The 18,296-nt window shown below is 42.1% G+C and overlaps 1 protein-coding gene across 1 annotated transcript in view; it reads right to left on the bottom strand.

Moving 5' to 3' along the window:
• Nucleotides 1–842: 842 nt before the first annotated feature.
• LOC147881421 (transcription factor jumonji (jmjC) domain-containing protein) overlaps nucleotides 843–18,296 on the bottom strand; it is a 76,500-nt gene continuing 59,046 nt past the window's right edge. Inside the window, exons 28-33 of the mRNA XM_087370167.1 lie at nucleotides 4,533–4,674; nucleotides 4,295–4,441; nucleotides 3,087–3,182; nucleotides 2,894–2,989; nucleotides 2,388–2,644; nucleotides 843–1,341 (exon numbers count right to left, since the gene is read on the bottom strand). Coding sequence (XP_087226293.1) covers nucleotides 1,059–1,341; nucleotides 2,388–2,644; nucleotides 2,894–2,989; nucleotides 3,087–3,182; nucleotides 4,295–4,441; nucleotides 4,533–4,674 — 1,021 coding nt within the window. The 3' untranslated portion in view covers nucleotides 843–1,058. The remainder of the gene's footprint in view (nucleotides 1,342–2,387; nucleotides 2,645–2,893; nucleotides 2,990–3,086; nucleotides 3,183–4,294; nucleotides 4,442–4,532; nucleotides 4,675–18,296) is intronic.

The following is an 18,296-nucleotide window of genomic DNA, read 5'->3' as shown; positions in this document are numbered from 1 at the left end:
GGAAGACACCCTGTCCTATTTATGAGAGACTCAAATCTGTAAAACTGCCTCTGTAGGGCCCTCATATAAAGAATCTGGAATCTTAATACTAGCAGAACGGGCTCTTAAGCAAGGCTCAGAAACCATCAAAACCACTGGAAGGTGATCCGAGTGGAAACCATAGGTGAAATGCAAACAGAGCCACCTCTATCTAATGCCCAATCATCAAACCAACAATTTTGAATGTCTATATCCCTAAGGGATTTTAACCACATTAGGCGATGAGCCTCTAAGACAGGGTAAATGCTCACTTAGAGCATATGAAACATGACAGTCCTGCTCATCCGAAATTCCTACAGAAAAATATTGCAAATTTGAGAGCAGCCATGTAGAGGATGGCTGACTATCTACAAGAACCACACCCAAAGAGAGAGAGAGAGAGAAAGCTCGTCAAAGTTACAAGTTATGATTATCAATTTTATTTATAATGCTTGAACCCTTCCAAATTTTAAGAATACAAATTTTATTTATTTAGTTACCAGAATAGAAGATTTTATTTTAAGAATACAAACTTCCCTTCCAAATTTTTTTTAAAAAGCATTTGATAAGATCATTCATGTTCTGACTAACAGAACATAAAAAAGACTTGGGATGCCATCAATGCACATTCTCATGAATCCAATATCCACCTACTGTTGGTTTCCTACTGAGACTGATGTTTTCCTTTGCAAAGAGAATTGTGTGTTGCGACAGTTTTGTGGGGTCACCATCCTTATATTATGATATAGGCATCACCTTTTTGACAACATGTGGCTAAAACATTGCGATCTTTGGTTTCGACAGAGACTATATTCACAGAAAAAGACATCAAAATCAAACCAGGAAACACGAAATATGATCATAATGACTTAGAATTTGATATACAGGCACAAATTTGAAGCACAGCTTCAAAGTTCTGAGATTTTCATCATGTGGGACCAGCAAGGTGACCGGATTTTGCTATGTAATCTTCAAAGCTGCTGTTTGACTTATTAGATTATGACAAAGAATTTATGCTGAAATAAATTAATAGAAGATACTTAACCAGAATGCATCAGTAACACAAAACTCTCAAATCTGCTGTGCTGACCAGCAGTTCTTCTGCAAGGTCTACCACTGGCACTGAGGCATGTCTGACTACAGTCTGTCCCCTTTGGAATGCCTTTTGAACAATATGATAAACTACTGTGGCTATGCCATCTTTCCTGCAGATCTGCTTTAACTTTCACTGCGGTCCTACTGCTTCTTTTGCCCCTTGCATACCAAAAAGGGGGAGTGTACAATGGTGTGTGTACAGCATCTTCATCCTTTGGGGGTTCACCACTGTTTGCAACACACCAACCGCAGATCCATTAAAAAATGCAGGAAGCCATGGCAGAAAGATAGAAGGCAGACAGCTTTCATTCACATTACATTTCTGCCCATTACAATTGCAACAGAGCAATTAGATTGACCAAAGGCACAGCCGGCAACTGAGTGCCATGTCTTAGCTCATAGCAAGTTAAGAATCTCTTTGACACTCTTCTTTGTTCTCATATGGGGCACACATGCATTCATAACCATATGCCTTTTATATCAAGCTGCACTCCTTGGACAATGAAGAAAAGAAGGAACTAGAAATTTATCCGGGCTGAAGAGTAGTAGGAGCCTGCCGCTAACACGGCTCGGCTCTCTGGACGGTTAGTTTGTAGGCAACAAGATACTGGGACCTGAGTGGTAGGTCTAAACATCATGACTTTTTAAAAGCACAGGACATGCCAAAGGTCTAAAAGCGTGCTCTCCAAGGTATAATGTAAAGGTGAGTGAAGACATTGTATGGATAGGGGTAAGGAATACAGAAAGTCCCAGCAGAAAAGAGGAAAGCACACCTAAGAAATGCAAGAGCAGTGGTGCAAGGGACAGAAAACACAGAAAAGGGTCCCATCTAGATTTCCAGGTAAATATAAATTTGTAACTTGTTTCAACATTTGTGAACATAACATGGCCAGATAGTGCATGTAAAGGACATGGAGAATATAGATTGTAGAATAAGAAAGATTACATCGGTGAAAAGGCTATTGAACAGATACATGGCACGACAACAAGTAGATGACAAAGCAACATGAATAGCTGAGAGTACTTCAAAAGTGCTCCAAAACATACAACTAGCTCTAAGCTACTTTGTGCCCCCACAATGGTTTATGACTTGTGTAAGACACCCAGAGCTCTGCGAGTCAGAGTTCTGCAAAATGGCAGACTGGGGGCTAGCCTAGCAGCCACAACGGTGGTAGAAAATCACCTAATGAAATCACAGGTGATGGTAAGCATCTGCTGCGTTTATGGAATAACTATCTAGATAAGAATGTGCATTTGAAGAGTTGGGGCAATACCTGTCTTGAACAAATTCAGTGATAAAACTTGATGTGTCCCTGGTTTCAAGATTTTTACAATTTGGGCACACGAATTCCCCAGCCGAGCCATATCTCTGCAGCATATCCTCACATTCGTCATCGCTGCTGTCAGGCTCTGGCAGATTAACACAGTCAAAGTGGTACCAATCACGGCAATAATCACAAGCTATCATTGCCCTTTCCTTATCATAGGGTTTTCTGCAGATGCAATATAGGACTGTCCTTGATCTCAAAGCCTGCCACAAAACAATGCAAATATGAATTCAAAATTGCACAGGGTGTCAGGACAAAAAGACTGAATTTGTAGCAATAAAGCAATTCCTTTGGCAAAGAGAAGTGCAAAAGAAATTATTACCTGAAATCAAGACAAAGTTGACAGTTAATGAGTGTTATTGAAATAATAGCAATAATTATTAAGCAGTGTTGTAGCATGCAACCTCAGAAACTGAGACATCGAGTACATCAAAAGTTTCAAAGTCCATTACCTTCAGCTCCTTGCCAAAGGCCACAGGAAGCATTTCACCTTCCATTATCAGCTTGAAGACATCGTCAATTGGCATAACCCCATTGTCTTCTACTGCCTGTAAGCATCACCACATTACTTAATCATCATACATCTTCCTGTAAAATGGCTGCATGACAAATCGAGCACAAGCCAAAGCATAAAAAAATTCTCACCTTTTTTGCCTGATTCACCCACTCAGAAGCCAGGCTTTCCCAAACCTTTAAATCCTTCAAAAAACAATCATGCAGGAGTGCTGGCATTGCCATACCCTGGCATCCCAACAATATCAGACTATTAGTGAATAGTACAAGTAGCAATCAGAGTCATCGAGATCATGAATAACAGCAAAATTTCTTTCGTCCTCCTTGTGTATATGCAATTTTACATCCATTTTCTCTCCCATGAGTAAAGAGGGCTCATCACATCATTTTGATGTTGAAGACTGGGGCCACCTAGGATCATTGCTCATTACCCAATCACATGAACTCAATTTTGAAAAATTAACAGGGACAAAATTACCAATGTCTTTTGAAAGGACAACATGCAGATAAAAACAGCATTTCTTAAATCCTTCAAAAAACAATCATGCAGGAATGCTGGCATCGCCATACCCTGGCATCCCAACGATATCAGACTATTAGTGAATAGTACAAGTAGCAATCAGAGTCATCAAGATCATGAATAACAGCAAGATTTCTTTCGTCCTCCTTGTGTATATGCAATTTTACATCCATTTTCTCTCCCATGAGTAAAGAGGGCTCATCACATCATTTTGATGTTGAAGACTGGGACCACCTAGGATCATTGCTCATTACCCAATCACATGAACTCAATTTTGAAAAATTAACAGGAACAAAATTACCAATGTCTTTTGCAAGGACAACATGCAGATAAAAACAGCACTTCATACAGCATGCAGACGTAAGTTTTATACTCCAGGTCCAACAAATGGAGAAAATGGCATTCAGTCTGTTTATGGCTCTTACACAAAGGATTCAAAAGAAAGAGAAGTACTTTTGCAGTTTACTCTGCATAATTTCATTTGATAACAAGTATAAAACATCATATGATTGCCTGGTCATGAACTATGGTCAACAATATTCAACAGACAAGATTGCTACTGTAATAAGCAGTAAAAACACATCACATTAAGAGTCATCAGGACACTGTTCAATATAATTTGAATAATCTCTTCCTTCTCACCTCACATGCTGTAGCAAACTGAACCACATGAAATAGACTGCAGTACATTGTAGTCCCTCATAGATCAAAATTTTTCCTTGCCTTCACTCTCTTAACAGAAAAACTGCCATTTTAAACACTAAAAACTGCTCGCTTAGTTGTGATTCCAACGTGTCACAACCAGGATTCTGGTACTTACCTCTTTCACTATTCGACAGACAGTCCGATAGGAAGGTTTGGTTAAGCTCTCCAATACACTTTTGCCTTGCATACGCCATGCATTTACAGATATCGCTAGACCCAACTTGGAGTTTTCATCCTCTTGAACTTCCATTGTTACTGCGATCTATTTGCAACATATACAACATCAAACAATAATTACATTCAATGGCAGATGAAACCTGGTTCAATGTCCTACTCATAAAAAACCATAATACCTTCAATGCAGACAACAAGGATGCAGAGGAACGATTGGGATCTGTATTCAAATGCAGGATTGGTTCCACGATTTTGTTCAAACAGGCATGCCATGCCTGTACCCTCAGGATAAGGCCTTCTAACAGCTCTCTTTCTTCCATTCTGTAAATCACAATATTGAAACAATTATAAAATTAATCGATTCCCTTTATTGAATGGTAATCATGTACGCACGCATGCTAAGAACAAAAAGGCCCATCCCAATCCAATGCTTAACAGAACGCAACGCATTGATTGGATTTGTTTCACCTCTTTTGAGCCTTCCAATGAGCAAAATTACACTATGGACCACCTCAAAAGAAAAGGCCAAAAGGAAGCAGAAGAAAACAAGGTGTCTGACATTACACTGGCATTACCTCCAAACCAAACACCATCTAACTTTTCCTCAGCAAGCGGATGGAAATAGTTCAAACTAAGCCCTTACATGTGTAGCTTGCAAATATATGTCAGAACATCAATGCTCAGCTAACAATGTATTTCAGCACATTTCTTTGGTGTCAGAATTCAAACGAGTTTGGAAAGTGTCAAGACAAGAACAGCAAACTTTGTTTCAGGTGCTGTTACATTCTTATTAAACACATCCATATTATTTGTTTAGTTTTTTGGCAGGTTACTCTGTTCCCCGTCCTTATTGTCCTTAGATCCATTTCAACTGTCTGTATTCATGTGTAAGCCTACTGTTGCTCAATTAAAACTCACATTGCCATCCTTCATGCCTCCTTTACCTCTGTTTCATATACCATGGCCAGTCCTTCATGCTCGGTGGTGGTATAGTCCCAACCTTAGCTTCTTCCAAACCCCAAGTTAGATCAGTCCCTACCCCAAATCCAATCCTAGATCTAAGGTTAGCCCAAACTTGACTCTAGACATTCCAATCTTGATTAGGCCCTAGTTAGCCCAATTATGTACATAACATTCTCCCCCATTTAAAATAGGTTTATGCTGGCATAAATCAGCATAAGAAAACTAATCAACCATTCTCAGACTACACTTCTCATCCAAAATCAGATTCCAATAGTTGTGTCTATAATGTAGTATCTGTGAAGCTTTTGGAATTCATACAATTACCATACAAAGTCTAGAGTCCTCTCAATAAACTTAGAAATTGAGTATGGCTTGCTTACTCGATTCTCATCTTGACGGTTGAGTAAGGGCTTTATCATCACAGGAGAACTCTCACAAAAACCACCCTTTCCTACATCACTCAGTCTCTAAGTCAATGACCTACTGATTACAACTCATTCCCACAAATTAATTCAAGTACTTAGGAATTTGCATTGTTCTCACAAGCTACCAACCTTCCCATGACTCAATTTGGTTTTTCAGTCACTAGCGAAGCATGTCGGGACATCAAGGGTGCACTCAAGCTTAACAAGAAAAGCCTAAGGAGACCTATGGGACAGATACGATCAACAGGGAAAGAGGACAGATGCCCTAGAGAAATCATTCCACAAAGAGTTTTGTTGATCCTGTCAAACTCATATGCTTCCAATCCCACCCATGCCCGAGAACAACAGTGTCTTGTAGAAAGCTTTAAACGGTAGGATCTCCTAGGCAAAAATTTCTGCAAACACTATCTCTCTCCCTCTCTCTACAAATACACTAGGGCCCAAGACAACAGTCGGGCTGGACCCCCCCGAAGGATTTTATTACTTGAGAGAAGAAGGAATACATAGTTCAGCGTGGAAGCTGTTCATACCAAATCCAAACGTAAAAAAATGAATCATTACATGAGCTCTTGGGCTCCCTTTCTTGGCAACAAGCCACTTGTCAATTTCTACATTACTTTCCTAATTACATGCCACTAAGGGCAACTCTAGAGTCTTCAAAGCACTTGGTCACGCGAACCGCCTCCTAGACTCTTGTTAGCCCCAAAGCATTCACTACTGCCTGAATTCTTGGACTGAGACTTGCTCTGTACTTTCTCATTTGGGTTCCTTTGGAGATCTTTTTGAAAGATGCAACCTGCAAATAAGCATCCCAAAACCTTTGGTTGTACACATCCACTGTATCTCCTGTATCCATATGCAAACTGTCCCAATCTTAAAGAACATGATCTCTAAACTATTTAGGCATAAACTGCTGGTAGAAGGCTTTCTTCAAGTCCTTCCACCTCTTTGGGGCTGACCCGTCTGTGGTCTGTGCACTCCACCATGCACTAGCTGTCGCTGTCAAGTGCAAACTGACCATTCTTAACTTGGAGGATTCTAAAAACTTTTATGTACCGAATGCAGCATCAAACTGCCTAATGAACTGTCACCACAATGTAAATATCATAAGTCAAAGTACAGTTGACCATTTATTTGATCATAATTAAAGAGTTTTATATGTGTTAATTATGGTCAAAGAATTCTTTTAATGGTCAAAGGATTGACTACAGTCAAAGATACTTGACTCTAGTCAAGTAAAACTGACCTCGGTCAAGGAGACTTGGTTTATTACCAAGAGGGTTAACTGCGGTTAACCAGAGAACTACAGAGCTGACTACGGTCAGAGAGTGTTGACTTCGGTCAACGAGACTTGGCATGCGCCAAAAGGGTTAACCACGGTTAACCAAGATGCGCCAACTTCGGTTGGAGAGACTTGGCTATAATTAAGGCGCCTCGACCCTTGGTCAAAGCTCCTTAATTATAATCAAGAGTGTTGACTCCGGTCAACCAGAGAATAAATATATATTTTTATATTTGTTAGGTGTGCACATGTATTCAGTGGGGACGCCCACCGTGACTAGAATTAGTCCACAGTGTGTTATTTGCATGCAAAGCACTAACAATTGATGGGTGCCATGGTAGTGCGCTTTGATTAATTGTTGCAGGTACTAGGAAGAGTTATTTTCCTAAGCGCTACGGGAGCCTAACAAGCATCTAGGAGGCAGTTCGTATGACCAAGTGCTTTGAAGACTCCAGAATGGCCCTTAGTGGCATGTAATAGGACTTAGTCTAGATTTTAGACAAGTGGCATATTGCCAATTTAAAATGAGCTTGAAGCTCTTGTAAGGATTCACGTTTTGGATTTATGTATGTGTATCAGACAGCTCTACGCTGAACTCTTGTAACAGATTCTCTTCAAGAAATAAAATACCTTCGGGGGGGTCCAGCACGACATGTTGTCCTGGGCCTTAGTGTCTCTGTTGAGAGAGGGAGAGAGGGAGAGCAAATGAGAGTGTCTTTGCTGTCTTTTACGAGAACTAGTATTGCATTGGTATCAGAGCATGGCTTCACACGTTTCTGAAGCTGTGACGATCAAGTAGTAGGTTCGGGAAAAATCCAAGTGGCCAACGTAGGACACCTCTGACGAGAGTTTCTATTGGTAGAGAGACCACAGAAGAGAAAGGGCCAACGCAAATTTAGATTGGCAGGCGTGAAGGATTTCATCATTTGAGTCCTGACGAAGACAGTTGTGGAAGCGTTCCTGTTTCTTGCGTGGGTAATAATTGGCCTGACAGGGGTGCATTGATGAAGCTTTGGAGAAGTGTTCACAGGCTTTGAGGGAGCGCACGGGCTCTGAGTGTAATTTGTGACGGACAACGTAAGCTCTTCTGTGTGCCTAGCCCATTGTGATGCAAAAGTTCATGTAGTTGGAACTCTTCCAGGCGTGAATTGAGGAGAAGCGATAGCAAGAGACGTGAACGTAAATTTAGTTGGGCCAGTATTCCGTCACGCTCCCTGTGTGGTGACGACGCCTTCAAGCGTAGCGATGCCTTCACAGGCAAGTTCGTGTTTGACGGAGGTTCTTACGCGATGCGAAACGCCCGACGTTGATCAACAGCCAAGGTCTAGAACCTTAGGCTAATGTGGCAGCCAGCGTGATGTGGCAGGCAAGGCACCAGCTGACGTGGCACACGTGGCAGAGGCAGACTTGCCAGGTCAGCAGACACGTGGCACACAGGTGACGTGGCATCCGCACGTGCAAGCTGACGTGGCAGCTAGGTGGCATGCTTGTGCAGTAGATGACATGGCACTGACACGTGGCAGACAGCGCACAAGATGACGTGGCACTGACACGTAGCAGATAGGCAGCTGCTGATGTGGCAGCCAGTTGGACTGCTGAGATGGCAAACCAATGGTTAGACTAACCCTGGTACAGTTAATCTTGGATGGTTGACCCGTGGTTAGTGAAACCCTGGTTAAGTTAACTACAGCTAGTTAACTCTGGTTAGTTGAACCAGTACCTAGTTAGTTCAACATTGGTCCAGTTAATCTGGCCTAACCAGACCAGTCTGGTTGGTGTAACTAGACTGTGATCAGTCTAGTTAGTCTAGTTGCAGACTAACCAGACTAGAACCAGTCAGTCTGGTTAGAGTAACCAGCCAGTTACTCCATCTGGTTACTGTTCACCCAAAAAAAAAAAAAGGACAGTTGCAGAGACTGTTTCTGCTAGCAGATTTCACCTGCATGTCAGACTTTTACTATCAGAAAAGCAGCAGAAAAGCAGAGAAAACAGAGATTTGCAGAAAAAGAGTATGCATGCCTTTGAGCAGTGAAAAGAGGGAAAAACATATGCTTTTTGAAGTCATTTGCAGTAGCCAGAAAAGGGGCAATATAGTTGTTGATGCTTTGGCAACTGTGTGGGTATATGCCTTGAATTGACAGCCAGTACTGGCATAGATTGTGAATGCAAGACACCTCTTGTTGAGGTAAATTATCTCTTTGAAAAGCGATGGCAGCGTGCATCAGTTGCATACACTGTGTGTGTGCGAGAAATTTGCAGATCTCAGACGAGTTGTATAAGATGGCTCAATCACCTATCCAGTGGGATTCACAAGATAGGGATGCGCATCCAAATTAGAGAAGTGTGCAACAAAATCAGCAAGAATTTGAGCAGATGGTACGCACTCGTATACAAGAGATGGAAAATCTCAGAAAGGATCCAAGGGCTCAGCATTTGTTTCAAGCAGAAGCTATGCCTAATGCAGTATATGACGTGCCAATGCCACAGGCACACTCTCATGTACAGATCTCATAGGGGACGGTCCCATAGCAGGAAGAGATCGAGGCATCATCACCGATCTCCTAGTCCATCACCGTCTACCTCGAGTTCGACTTCTCTATCTTCTTCTTCTTTATCACATAAACCATCCAGGAAAAGAAGGAAACACAAGAAGTCTAGGAAGAGAAAGTCTTCCAGAGAGACCAAGGAATTCAAAGAGGGAGGTAAATCTGTCAAGTTTATGACCTACAATGGACAGTATGATCATACAGACAAAGCATTGCAGTTCATCAGGCAATTTGATGCTGCATTCGGTACAGAAAAGTTTTCAGAATCCAAGTTAAGAATGGTCAGTTTGCACTTGACAGCAACAGCTAGTGCATGGTGGAGTGCACAGACCATAGATGGGTCAGCCCCAAGGAAGTGGAAGGACTTCAAGGAAGCCTTCTAGCAGTTTATGCCTAAACACTTTAGAGACCATGTTCTTTAAGATTGGGACAGTTTGCATATGGATGCAGGAGATACATTGGATGTGTACAACCAAAAGTTTTGGGATGCTTATTTGTACGTTGCACCTTTCAAAAAGATCTCCAAAGGAACCCAAATGAGAAAGTATAGAGCAGGTCTCACTCCAAGAATCCAGGCAGTAGTGAATGCTTTGGGGGCAAAGAACATTCAAGACCTTATGCATTCAGCTTCAGTAGCTAGTCTTGTGCCGTTACAAGATCCATCCACGGTACTATCCTTGCATGCAGGACGTGCCGAAAGAAAGAAAACTGATTTTTCAAAATCAAAAAAAAAAGAGTATCCCAAGGTTGAAAAGAAAGGGTTTCAGCCTCAGAAACCGAGGGGTACTCAGTTTTCAAAGGCTTATAAAGGCAAATCTCTGTTCACCCCTAAACAGATAGCTGAATTCCGTAGAGATGGGAAATGCTTCAAGTGCGGCAAAGAGGGGAATGTGGCTGCCCAGTACCCAGAAAAGCCTTCAACTTCGAAGGGAAAAGAGGCAGAGAAGCCACGAAGACCGCAAAAGCCAATGGCAGAAGGAACTCCTGACATATTGGGTCATGTTTCAAACCCAGAAGAACGAGAATTGCTGCTATCATGGGGCAAAGTCAGAGACCAGCAAGCGCTAATTTTATTTGATCCAGGGGCTACTGATAATTTCATATCAGAGGACCTAGCCCTGAAGCTGGGAATAAAGACGGAGGAATTGGGCAGGGCTTTGGATGCCGATCAGATGTTCTGTGGAAATCCTGTGCCAGTCACTCCCTTGATAGGGAAGCTCCGTCTTCATGTTCAGAGTTATGTGGATCAGGAAGACTTCTTCATTTGTCCACTGAAACATCATGATGTAGTCTTGGGAATGCCTTGGTTTCATCGCAAGGCAGTGAAGTTGACTCTTCATGAAAGAATGCTGGAGTTTGTGCATAGGGGGAAAAATCAGCGTTTAGTTGCCAGGAATAAAGGGGAGACTATCCCCATTGTATCTGATGTTACATGTGGTAAAGCAATAAAGTCTGCAATTTCCGCGTACATGGTTTTTGTAAAAGAAAAAGAGAATGATATGCATGCGGAAATGAATGATGCAAACAAAGATAAGTTTTAGTTCCTTATAAACTTTAAAGATTGTTTTTCCGATGCTTTGCCAGGGGAGTTACCCCCAGAGAGACCATAAGATCATCAGATAGAATTAATGCCTGGTAGTGAACCACCAATCAGACTCCCTTATAGAGTCAGTGCGACTCAAAGAGAGGAGATTATGGCTCAAGTACAGGACTTGCTATCCAAAGGGTTGATTCAGCCCAGCTCGTCTCCTTTTTGTTCCCCTATACTGCTAGTACAGAAGAAAGATGGTTCATTCCGTATGTGCATCGATTACCGCGCATTGAACAAAATGACCATCAAGAATAGATTCCCTATTCCGCGCATTGATGATGTGCTGGATTAGTTAAATGGAGCTTCAGTTTTCAGCAGGATAGACTTATAGAGTGGCTATCACCAAGTGAGGATACAGCCTCAGGATGTGCACAAGACAGCATTCCGCACTACATTCGGGTTGTATGCATACTTAGTGATGCCTTTTGGGTTGACAAATGCTCCAGCCACATTCAATAGAATGATGGATCGCATCTTCTGAAAGTACAGACATTTCACGGGTACTTTCTTTGATGATATCTTAGTCTTTTCAAAGACAGAGGAAGAGCACAGGGAACATCTTGCTATAGTGTTTCAAGAGCTGAGAAATCATCACCTCTATGTAAACAGCAAGAAAAGTGAATTCTTCTTGGAAGAAATCCATTATCTGGGGCATATAATATCCAAGAATGGGATACAGATGGATCCAGCAAAGATCCGTGCCATTCAGGAATGGCCAAAGCTGAAAACTGTGCATGAAGTTCGAAGTTTCCTAGGCCTGTGTTCTTACTATAGAAGATTTATCAGGCATTTTGCTGATATCGCAGCTCCATTACATGACCTTACTAAGAAAAATGCAGCCTTCACATGGGGAATATCACAGAAGAAAGCATTCCATACACTCAAGGAGAAGTTGACTACAGAGCCTATTCTTGTAGTCCCAGATCTTTATCAACCTTTTGATGTTGATTGCGATGCTTGTGGAGAGTGTGTTGGGGCTGCATTACATCAGAATGGACATGTAGTAGCCTACGAGAGCCGAAGATTGTGTGATGCAGAAAGATATCTGGGAATCTATGAGAAAGAGTTATTGGCTGTAATTCATGCCATCCATACACGGAAGCACTATCTTTTGGGTGCAGATTTTACTGTTAAAACAGACCACCAAAGTCTGAGATACTTTTTGACTCAGACCAAGCTTTCCGAGAAGCATATGAAATGGGCAAACATGCTGTCAATGTATCATTTTCAGATTGTCCATACCCCAAGAATTCGGAACAGAGTGGCAGATGCCTTGTCCCGAAGACCCCAGGTCAATAATGTGACTATTGCTCATCATCAAGACCTAGAAGGCATGAGGGAGCAATATGCTAGTGATGCAGATTTTGGTGAAATTTTACAGCAAATGCAAGAGGGGCAATCCACCAGTCACTATTCCCTGAAAGATGGGTATCTTATGAAAGACGATTGCCTATGCATCACCCAGGAGATGAGGAAAAAGATTTTGGAGGAATGCCATGCACCTCCCTATGCTGGACACAGAGGAATTACAGCAACAACTCTAGCACTAGAGAGGTATTTCTTTTGGCCAGGGATGCCGAAAGATATACATCAGTTTGTTACTGAATGCCTTACGTGTCAGAAAGTGAAGTATGATAGACGGAAGGCACCTGGCCTACTTATGCCTCTTCCCGTGCCTCAGGCACCATGGGAAAGTATTACAATGGACTTTATTTTTGATTTGCCAAGATCAAAGTCAGGGAATGGTGGGATTTGGACTATCATTGATAGATTCAGCAAGCAAGCTCCTTTCATTCCGGTTCGCAAAACCATAAAGGCAGATCATAGGGCTAAGCTTTTCATGGCACAGATCTTTAAGCATCATGGTATGCCTAAGTCCATTGATAGTGATCGAGATCCCAAAATGACCAGTCTATTCTGGAGAGCTTTATTTGATAACATGGGGACGAATTTGAATTTTTCTTCTTCTTTCCATCCTCAGACAGATGGTCAAAGTGAAGTAGCAAATTCTACAGCATTAGATATGCTGAAATGCTACGTGGGTGACCAAGATTCAGACTGGGAAAAGTACCTACCATTGGTAGAGTTTGCTTACAATAATACAGTGCCTCCACTCGTGATATGCTAGGGTGACTGTTGTGCATTTAAGTCACCGACTTATTAGCTGCAGATGTGACTGGTACACTGCCCATGAATAATAGTTGGATGATAGCTATCTTTATGTACTCTAGTTAGTGGCTCAGTTAGTATGCCACCTAGGTTAGCTGAGTTTGGTTTGAGACGCACATATAGGGATCACCTATTCTTTTGTACTTAGAGTTCTTTTGGATTTCACAACTAAGAAGAGGAAAACTGTTTTCAGCCTTCACCTTTGTGTGTATTCCCCCATTGTGTATGTCCCCCTTTGAGGTCATATATGGGAAGGTGATTTTGCCACCTATACTGAGGACCAAAGATGAAATATTTGCAGCTGATCAGTTTGTGAGAGACCTCCAAACAGCTTACACTTCCGGACAGCAATCGAAAGGTCTCAAGAGAAACATAAAAGAGCTGCAGATAAGCATAGGAGACAGTTAGATCTCAAGGAAGGGGATTGGGTACTTTTGAAGCTTGAAAAAAGCTAGGCAAGTTTAAAGGCTCCGCAAGTTTAAAGGCAAACAAAAAGTGTATGCAAAGTTATCTCCCAGATACTATGGCCCTTTCAGGGTTACAGAAAGAATAAATGAGGTTGCATACAGGTTAGCATTGCCAGAGCATTGGAGGATTCACAATGCATTCCATGTGAGTCTTCTAAAGAAATTCCACGGGCCAGAGCCTACTAGGGGTATGTGGGTCTCTCTACAGCAAACGTAACTTCATTAATTGTGAAAAACCAAAGAAAGAGTGAAATGAAATGGGTTTTTTTTCTTTTCACTTCAAGTTTCTACTCTTCGGAGAAATTCCTTACGATTACAAGGGTGATGGAGTATTTTGAGGCGGAAGGTCTTAAGGAACTTGTGGCTGCAAAGAAACGCCTTGTGTTACAATAATGAACACGCTGATGCATCACAACTAGCACATACATGGTTGTTGGATACAGGAAAGAAGTGCTGCAATCAAGAAATGTGCCTTCATCATCAACTGTATGATGGACTCAAATCAGAGATTGATCTTGCCAAAGAGCCCTACCTTGAGGTGTCCCGACAGCTGTCTTTCTTACTGGCAAAGATTTCAGGAGCAGCTTGGGGCTGATCTCTTATCCTGTGGAAGGTGATCACATCAGGCCCAAGGTGCCAATTGATCCCATGCTCAAGATTGTAGGACATGACCTACTTTGTATATAGTACTTATGTATTTCAGCTGGTTAATAGCTTATGTTTTTTGTGATAATGATCTGGGTCCCATTGCTGTCAGTCATTTTGGTACAGCTGAAATAGGTGTAATGAATTTGTTACTTTCACTAAAGTAAACCATCTAATCTCTCCCAAATTTTAAAAAATTTAAAAAAATCACAAGCTCAATGGAGTCATCAAAGACCTCATCAAAAAAGCTGCTCATTCTTTCAGACAATATTGAGCAACTGTGAAGTGGTGCAGATTGCATCAGATTTCTCTTGAGCCAATAAATAGCATTGCCATGTTAGAGATATCATAGTCAAAGAGTGTGTTGGTGTGAAGTGTTAGTGTGTAGTACTAGGTGATCTAGTACTAGTTTATGTGTGTCTCTCTTGTGTGAGTGCCACGTGTCATCATGGGACTTATCCCATATGAACTAGGTGCTAGAGTGTGTGTGAGTAGCCTATATAAAGGCTTGTACTTCACTTGTTCATGATACACTTGATGAATGAATGAGAGCCTTTCATTATGTCTTCATTGGAGCATTATTTCCTCACACCCTAACTCTCTCTCTCTCTCTCTCTCTCTTCACCATGTTTCTAACATGGTATCAAAGCCAGGTTAGCCCTGCCATAGCCATAGCTGCCACGTCCTCATAGACCTAACCCTAATTCAAAATCCTAAATCTGCTTCAACCTCTTCTACAGCCTGCTGCCGCCTAGGGTTTCTGCACCACAGCTCTCCATTGTCTCTCATTCTGCATTATTTTTACATTATGCATTGGTGTGGATGCTCATTTAGTAGCTCCATCCTCACAGCTTGATTTTACCAGGGTTTCACAGTCTCATAGACCCATCGGTCTTCCGAAGACTTTAATAAACTTTCTTTCTTTCTTTCTTTCTTTCTTTCTCCTCTTGCAGCCGCCTCTATTATCATATCTTCCTTCCTGTTTTTCACCCTGTTTCGCCTTCATTCCCTGCTGTTTGCAGCTGTTTAGAGCCTCTCCATAAGCCGCCTCTGCCTCGCCTTTTCTTGCCTGCTTAGCTGCCTCTATTCCGCCTCCTTTTTCAGCCATTTGCTTATGTTTTTCCCTCCATAGCCTGCCGCCTCTACCCGGACTGTCTAGAAGCTGTCCTCGAGTTGCTCTAGGTGGTCTTGGCACCCTGTTAGCTTGCTGGTCAGCTCATTTCCCAAGAGGCGCCTGTACACGTGGACCTTCAGAGCTGTTTTGGAGCATTCCAAAAACAGGGTGTTATGAGCTGCTGCAACATAGCTGTCTACAACAGAGCTCCCTCCGAGGTGTTCGTCAGCCTCTAGCACACCTATACCAGCCACATTTCGGACTGTCTTGCTGAGCCACCTTGCAGTGTTCGAACCTGCGTGTGGAGTTTTCAAGGGCTTCAAAGCTTCGACCAGCTGCTGCACTCTAGCACACCTATACCAGCCGATTTTTAGTTTGGTGAGCTGGTACAACATTTCAGACTGCCTTGCTGAGCCACCTTGCAGTGTTCGGACCTGCGTGTGTAGTTTTCAAGGGCTTCAAAGCTTCGACCAGCTGCTGCAGCTATCAATACAACCACTTCCTCAGCCGACTTGCACACGTGAGGCCTGCAATTGTGTTTTGAAGCCTTAGGCCAGCCGCCATACTTGCTGGTCCCCTCAGCTTATTGCACGCCTTCTGGAATCCCTCTTCCATCATGACTTCCTTCTCTTCAAGTTCCCTACTCGTGGAGAAGTTCAAGGGGGAAGGCTTTCCCACGTGGCAAACCAAGATGCAATTATTACTGATGCATAAAGGAGTTTGGGATGTTGTTGAGGAAGAGCGTCTTGAGACAACTGATCAACAACAACGCAAATTATGGAAGCAGCACAATGCCAAGGCCATTGCTCTTATTGGTCTTTGCTTGGCTGACTCTCTCATTCATCATGTGGACTTCAAGTCAACTGCTAATTTGGGATCGCCTTGAGAAATTCTTTGGTAATAAAATCACCAACTCTAAAGTCTTCTTGAAGCTCAAATTTATGATCTAAAAATGGAAGAGAGTGATGAGCTGAGTGATCATCTAGCCCAATTTCAATCTCTTGTTCAACAACTCTCAAGTTTGAAGAGTGTTCCTGATGATGAAGATAAGATAGCCGTCTTTATGAAGAGTATGCATGGCATTTCTCGCTTTGAGTACACTCTTGAGATCCTTCGCCTTGCCACTACCATGTTTGATGATATGGTGGCCCTCCTCATTGAGAACGATCGTCGCAATAAGGAAGCTGCTCTTGCCTCTCCTACTGATCATGCATTTGCTTCCACAAGCAAATGGAAGACCAACAAGAACATTTTGCAAAAGGAAAGGACACATTGTAAGCCCATTGCTTCAAGAAGAAAGCACAAGAACAAGAGAAGCATCATGCCAATCTTCTGATTGAAGATGAAGCTGAACCTGAAGCACCCCCAAAGGAGATACATGCAGCTACAGCAAAGGTTCATGGCCTCTCTCTTGACGACGAGGATCCATTTGACCAGGGTTGGGCTTTCTAGGCCCTTATGCTATGTGTGTTTGTGTTGAGTCACATAAAGGTTCTCAGCCTTGAGTTGTCCCTCTAAATTGAATGTATTTGGGGTCAATAAGAGGTCCTCTGCCCTGGGTTGTCCCCCAAAAATGATTGTATTGTGTTTTACTTTGGTTGATGGTATCGACCACCCAGTTCAGAGTAAGGGAGGATGACGAGTGATGGTTTGCCCTTGCCAGTCACGAGCTGACTAAGAAGTCGCTATCACACGGGAGGTGTTGGATAGTTGGACTTGCGCTTTGCATTATTGCGGTGGAGGGGAGATCGGTCTACTCTTGCGTGTTGGGTCTCACACCTCTTTGCTCTAAAGGGGGGTGTTGGCGATATCATAGTCAAAGAGTGTGTTGGTGTGAAGTCTTAGTGTGTAGTACTAAGTGATCTAGTACTAGTTTATGTGTGTGAGTCTTGTGTGAGTGCCATGTGTCATCATGGGACTTATCCCATATGCACTAGGTGCTAGAGTGTGTGTGAGTAGCCTATATAAAGGCTTGTACTTCACTTGTCATGATACACTTGATGAATGAATGAGAGCCTTTCATTGTGTCTTCATTGGAGCATTATTTCCTCACGCTGGGGATGATGATGATATTGATGATGATGCTGAGATTGATATATAGTCCACCATCGACATGACTATGTTGTACTTAGGACTTAGTACTGCCATTCTGCATTTTTGCATTTTTTGCATTTTGCATTGGTATGGACGCTCGTTTAGTAGCTCCACTACCGCAGCTCGTTGTATTAGGATTTTCACAGTCTCATAGACCCATCGGTCTTCCGAAGACTTAAATAAACTTTCTTTCTTTCTTTCTTTCTCTCTCTCTCTCTCTCTCCCTTCACCATGTTTCTAACATGCCATGGGACAACTACAAACTGATATTAACATTGAAGTTGCACTGACTCTCACAGATGCATTTTATTTACAAAGAGTGACATGTCCACCAGTTTGAATATAGTCATCCCATTGGATTTCACAGCCACCTGACAACGATTAGCCATCAGTGTCTCATATATTTATTAGTTTATGTTTACATTATATTAATTTATTTTCTTGTTTGTTTATTCATTTAGAGAGAGAGAGAGAGAGAGAGAGAGAGAGAGAGAGATGACAGGATATGATATGATATGATTGTAATTAAAGTCTGCTTGAGACCCTTCAAGATCTATTTAAATAATAGTGGTTCTTTTACATCCACAATTTGAGAAGAAACATTTACAAAACTGCTATGTTGTGAAAGAAAGACAGAAAGAAAGTTC

This window comes from Dipteris shenzhenensis, chromosome 31 (assembly GCF_047967505.1).
Source record: "Dipteris shenzhenensis isolate YYH24624 ecotype China chromosome 31, Dip_SZ_1.0, whole genome shotgun sequence".
Classification (NCBI taxonomy): Eukaryota; Viridiplantae; Streptophyta; class Polypodiopsida; order Gleicheniales; family Dipteridaceae; genus Dipteris; species Dipteris shenzhenensis.
The sequence above is the reverse complement of the archived record's forward strand: the minus strand, read 5'-3'. Positions and strand labels throughout refer to the sequence as shown.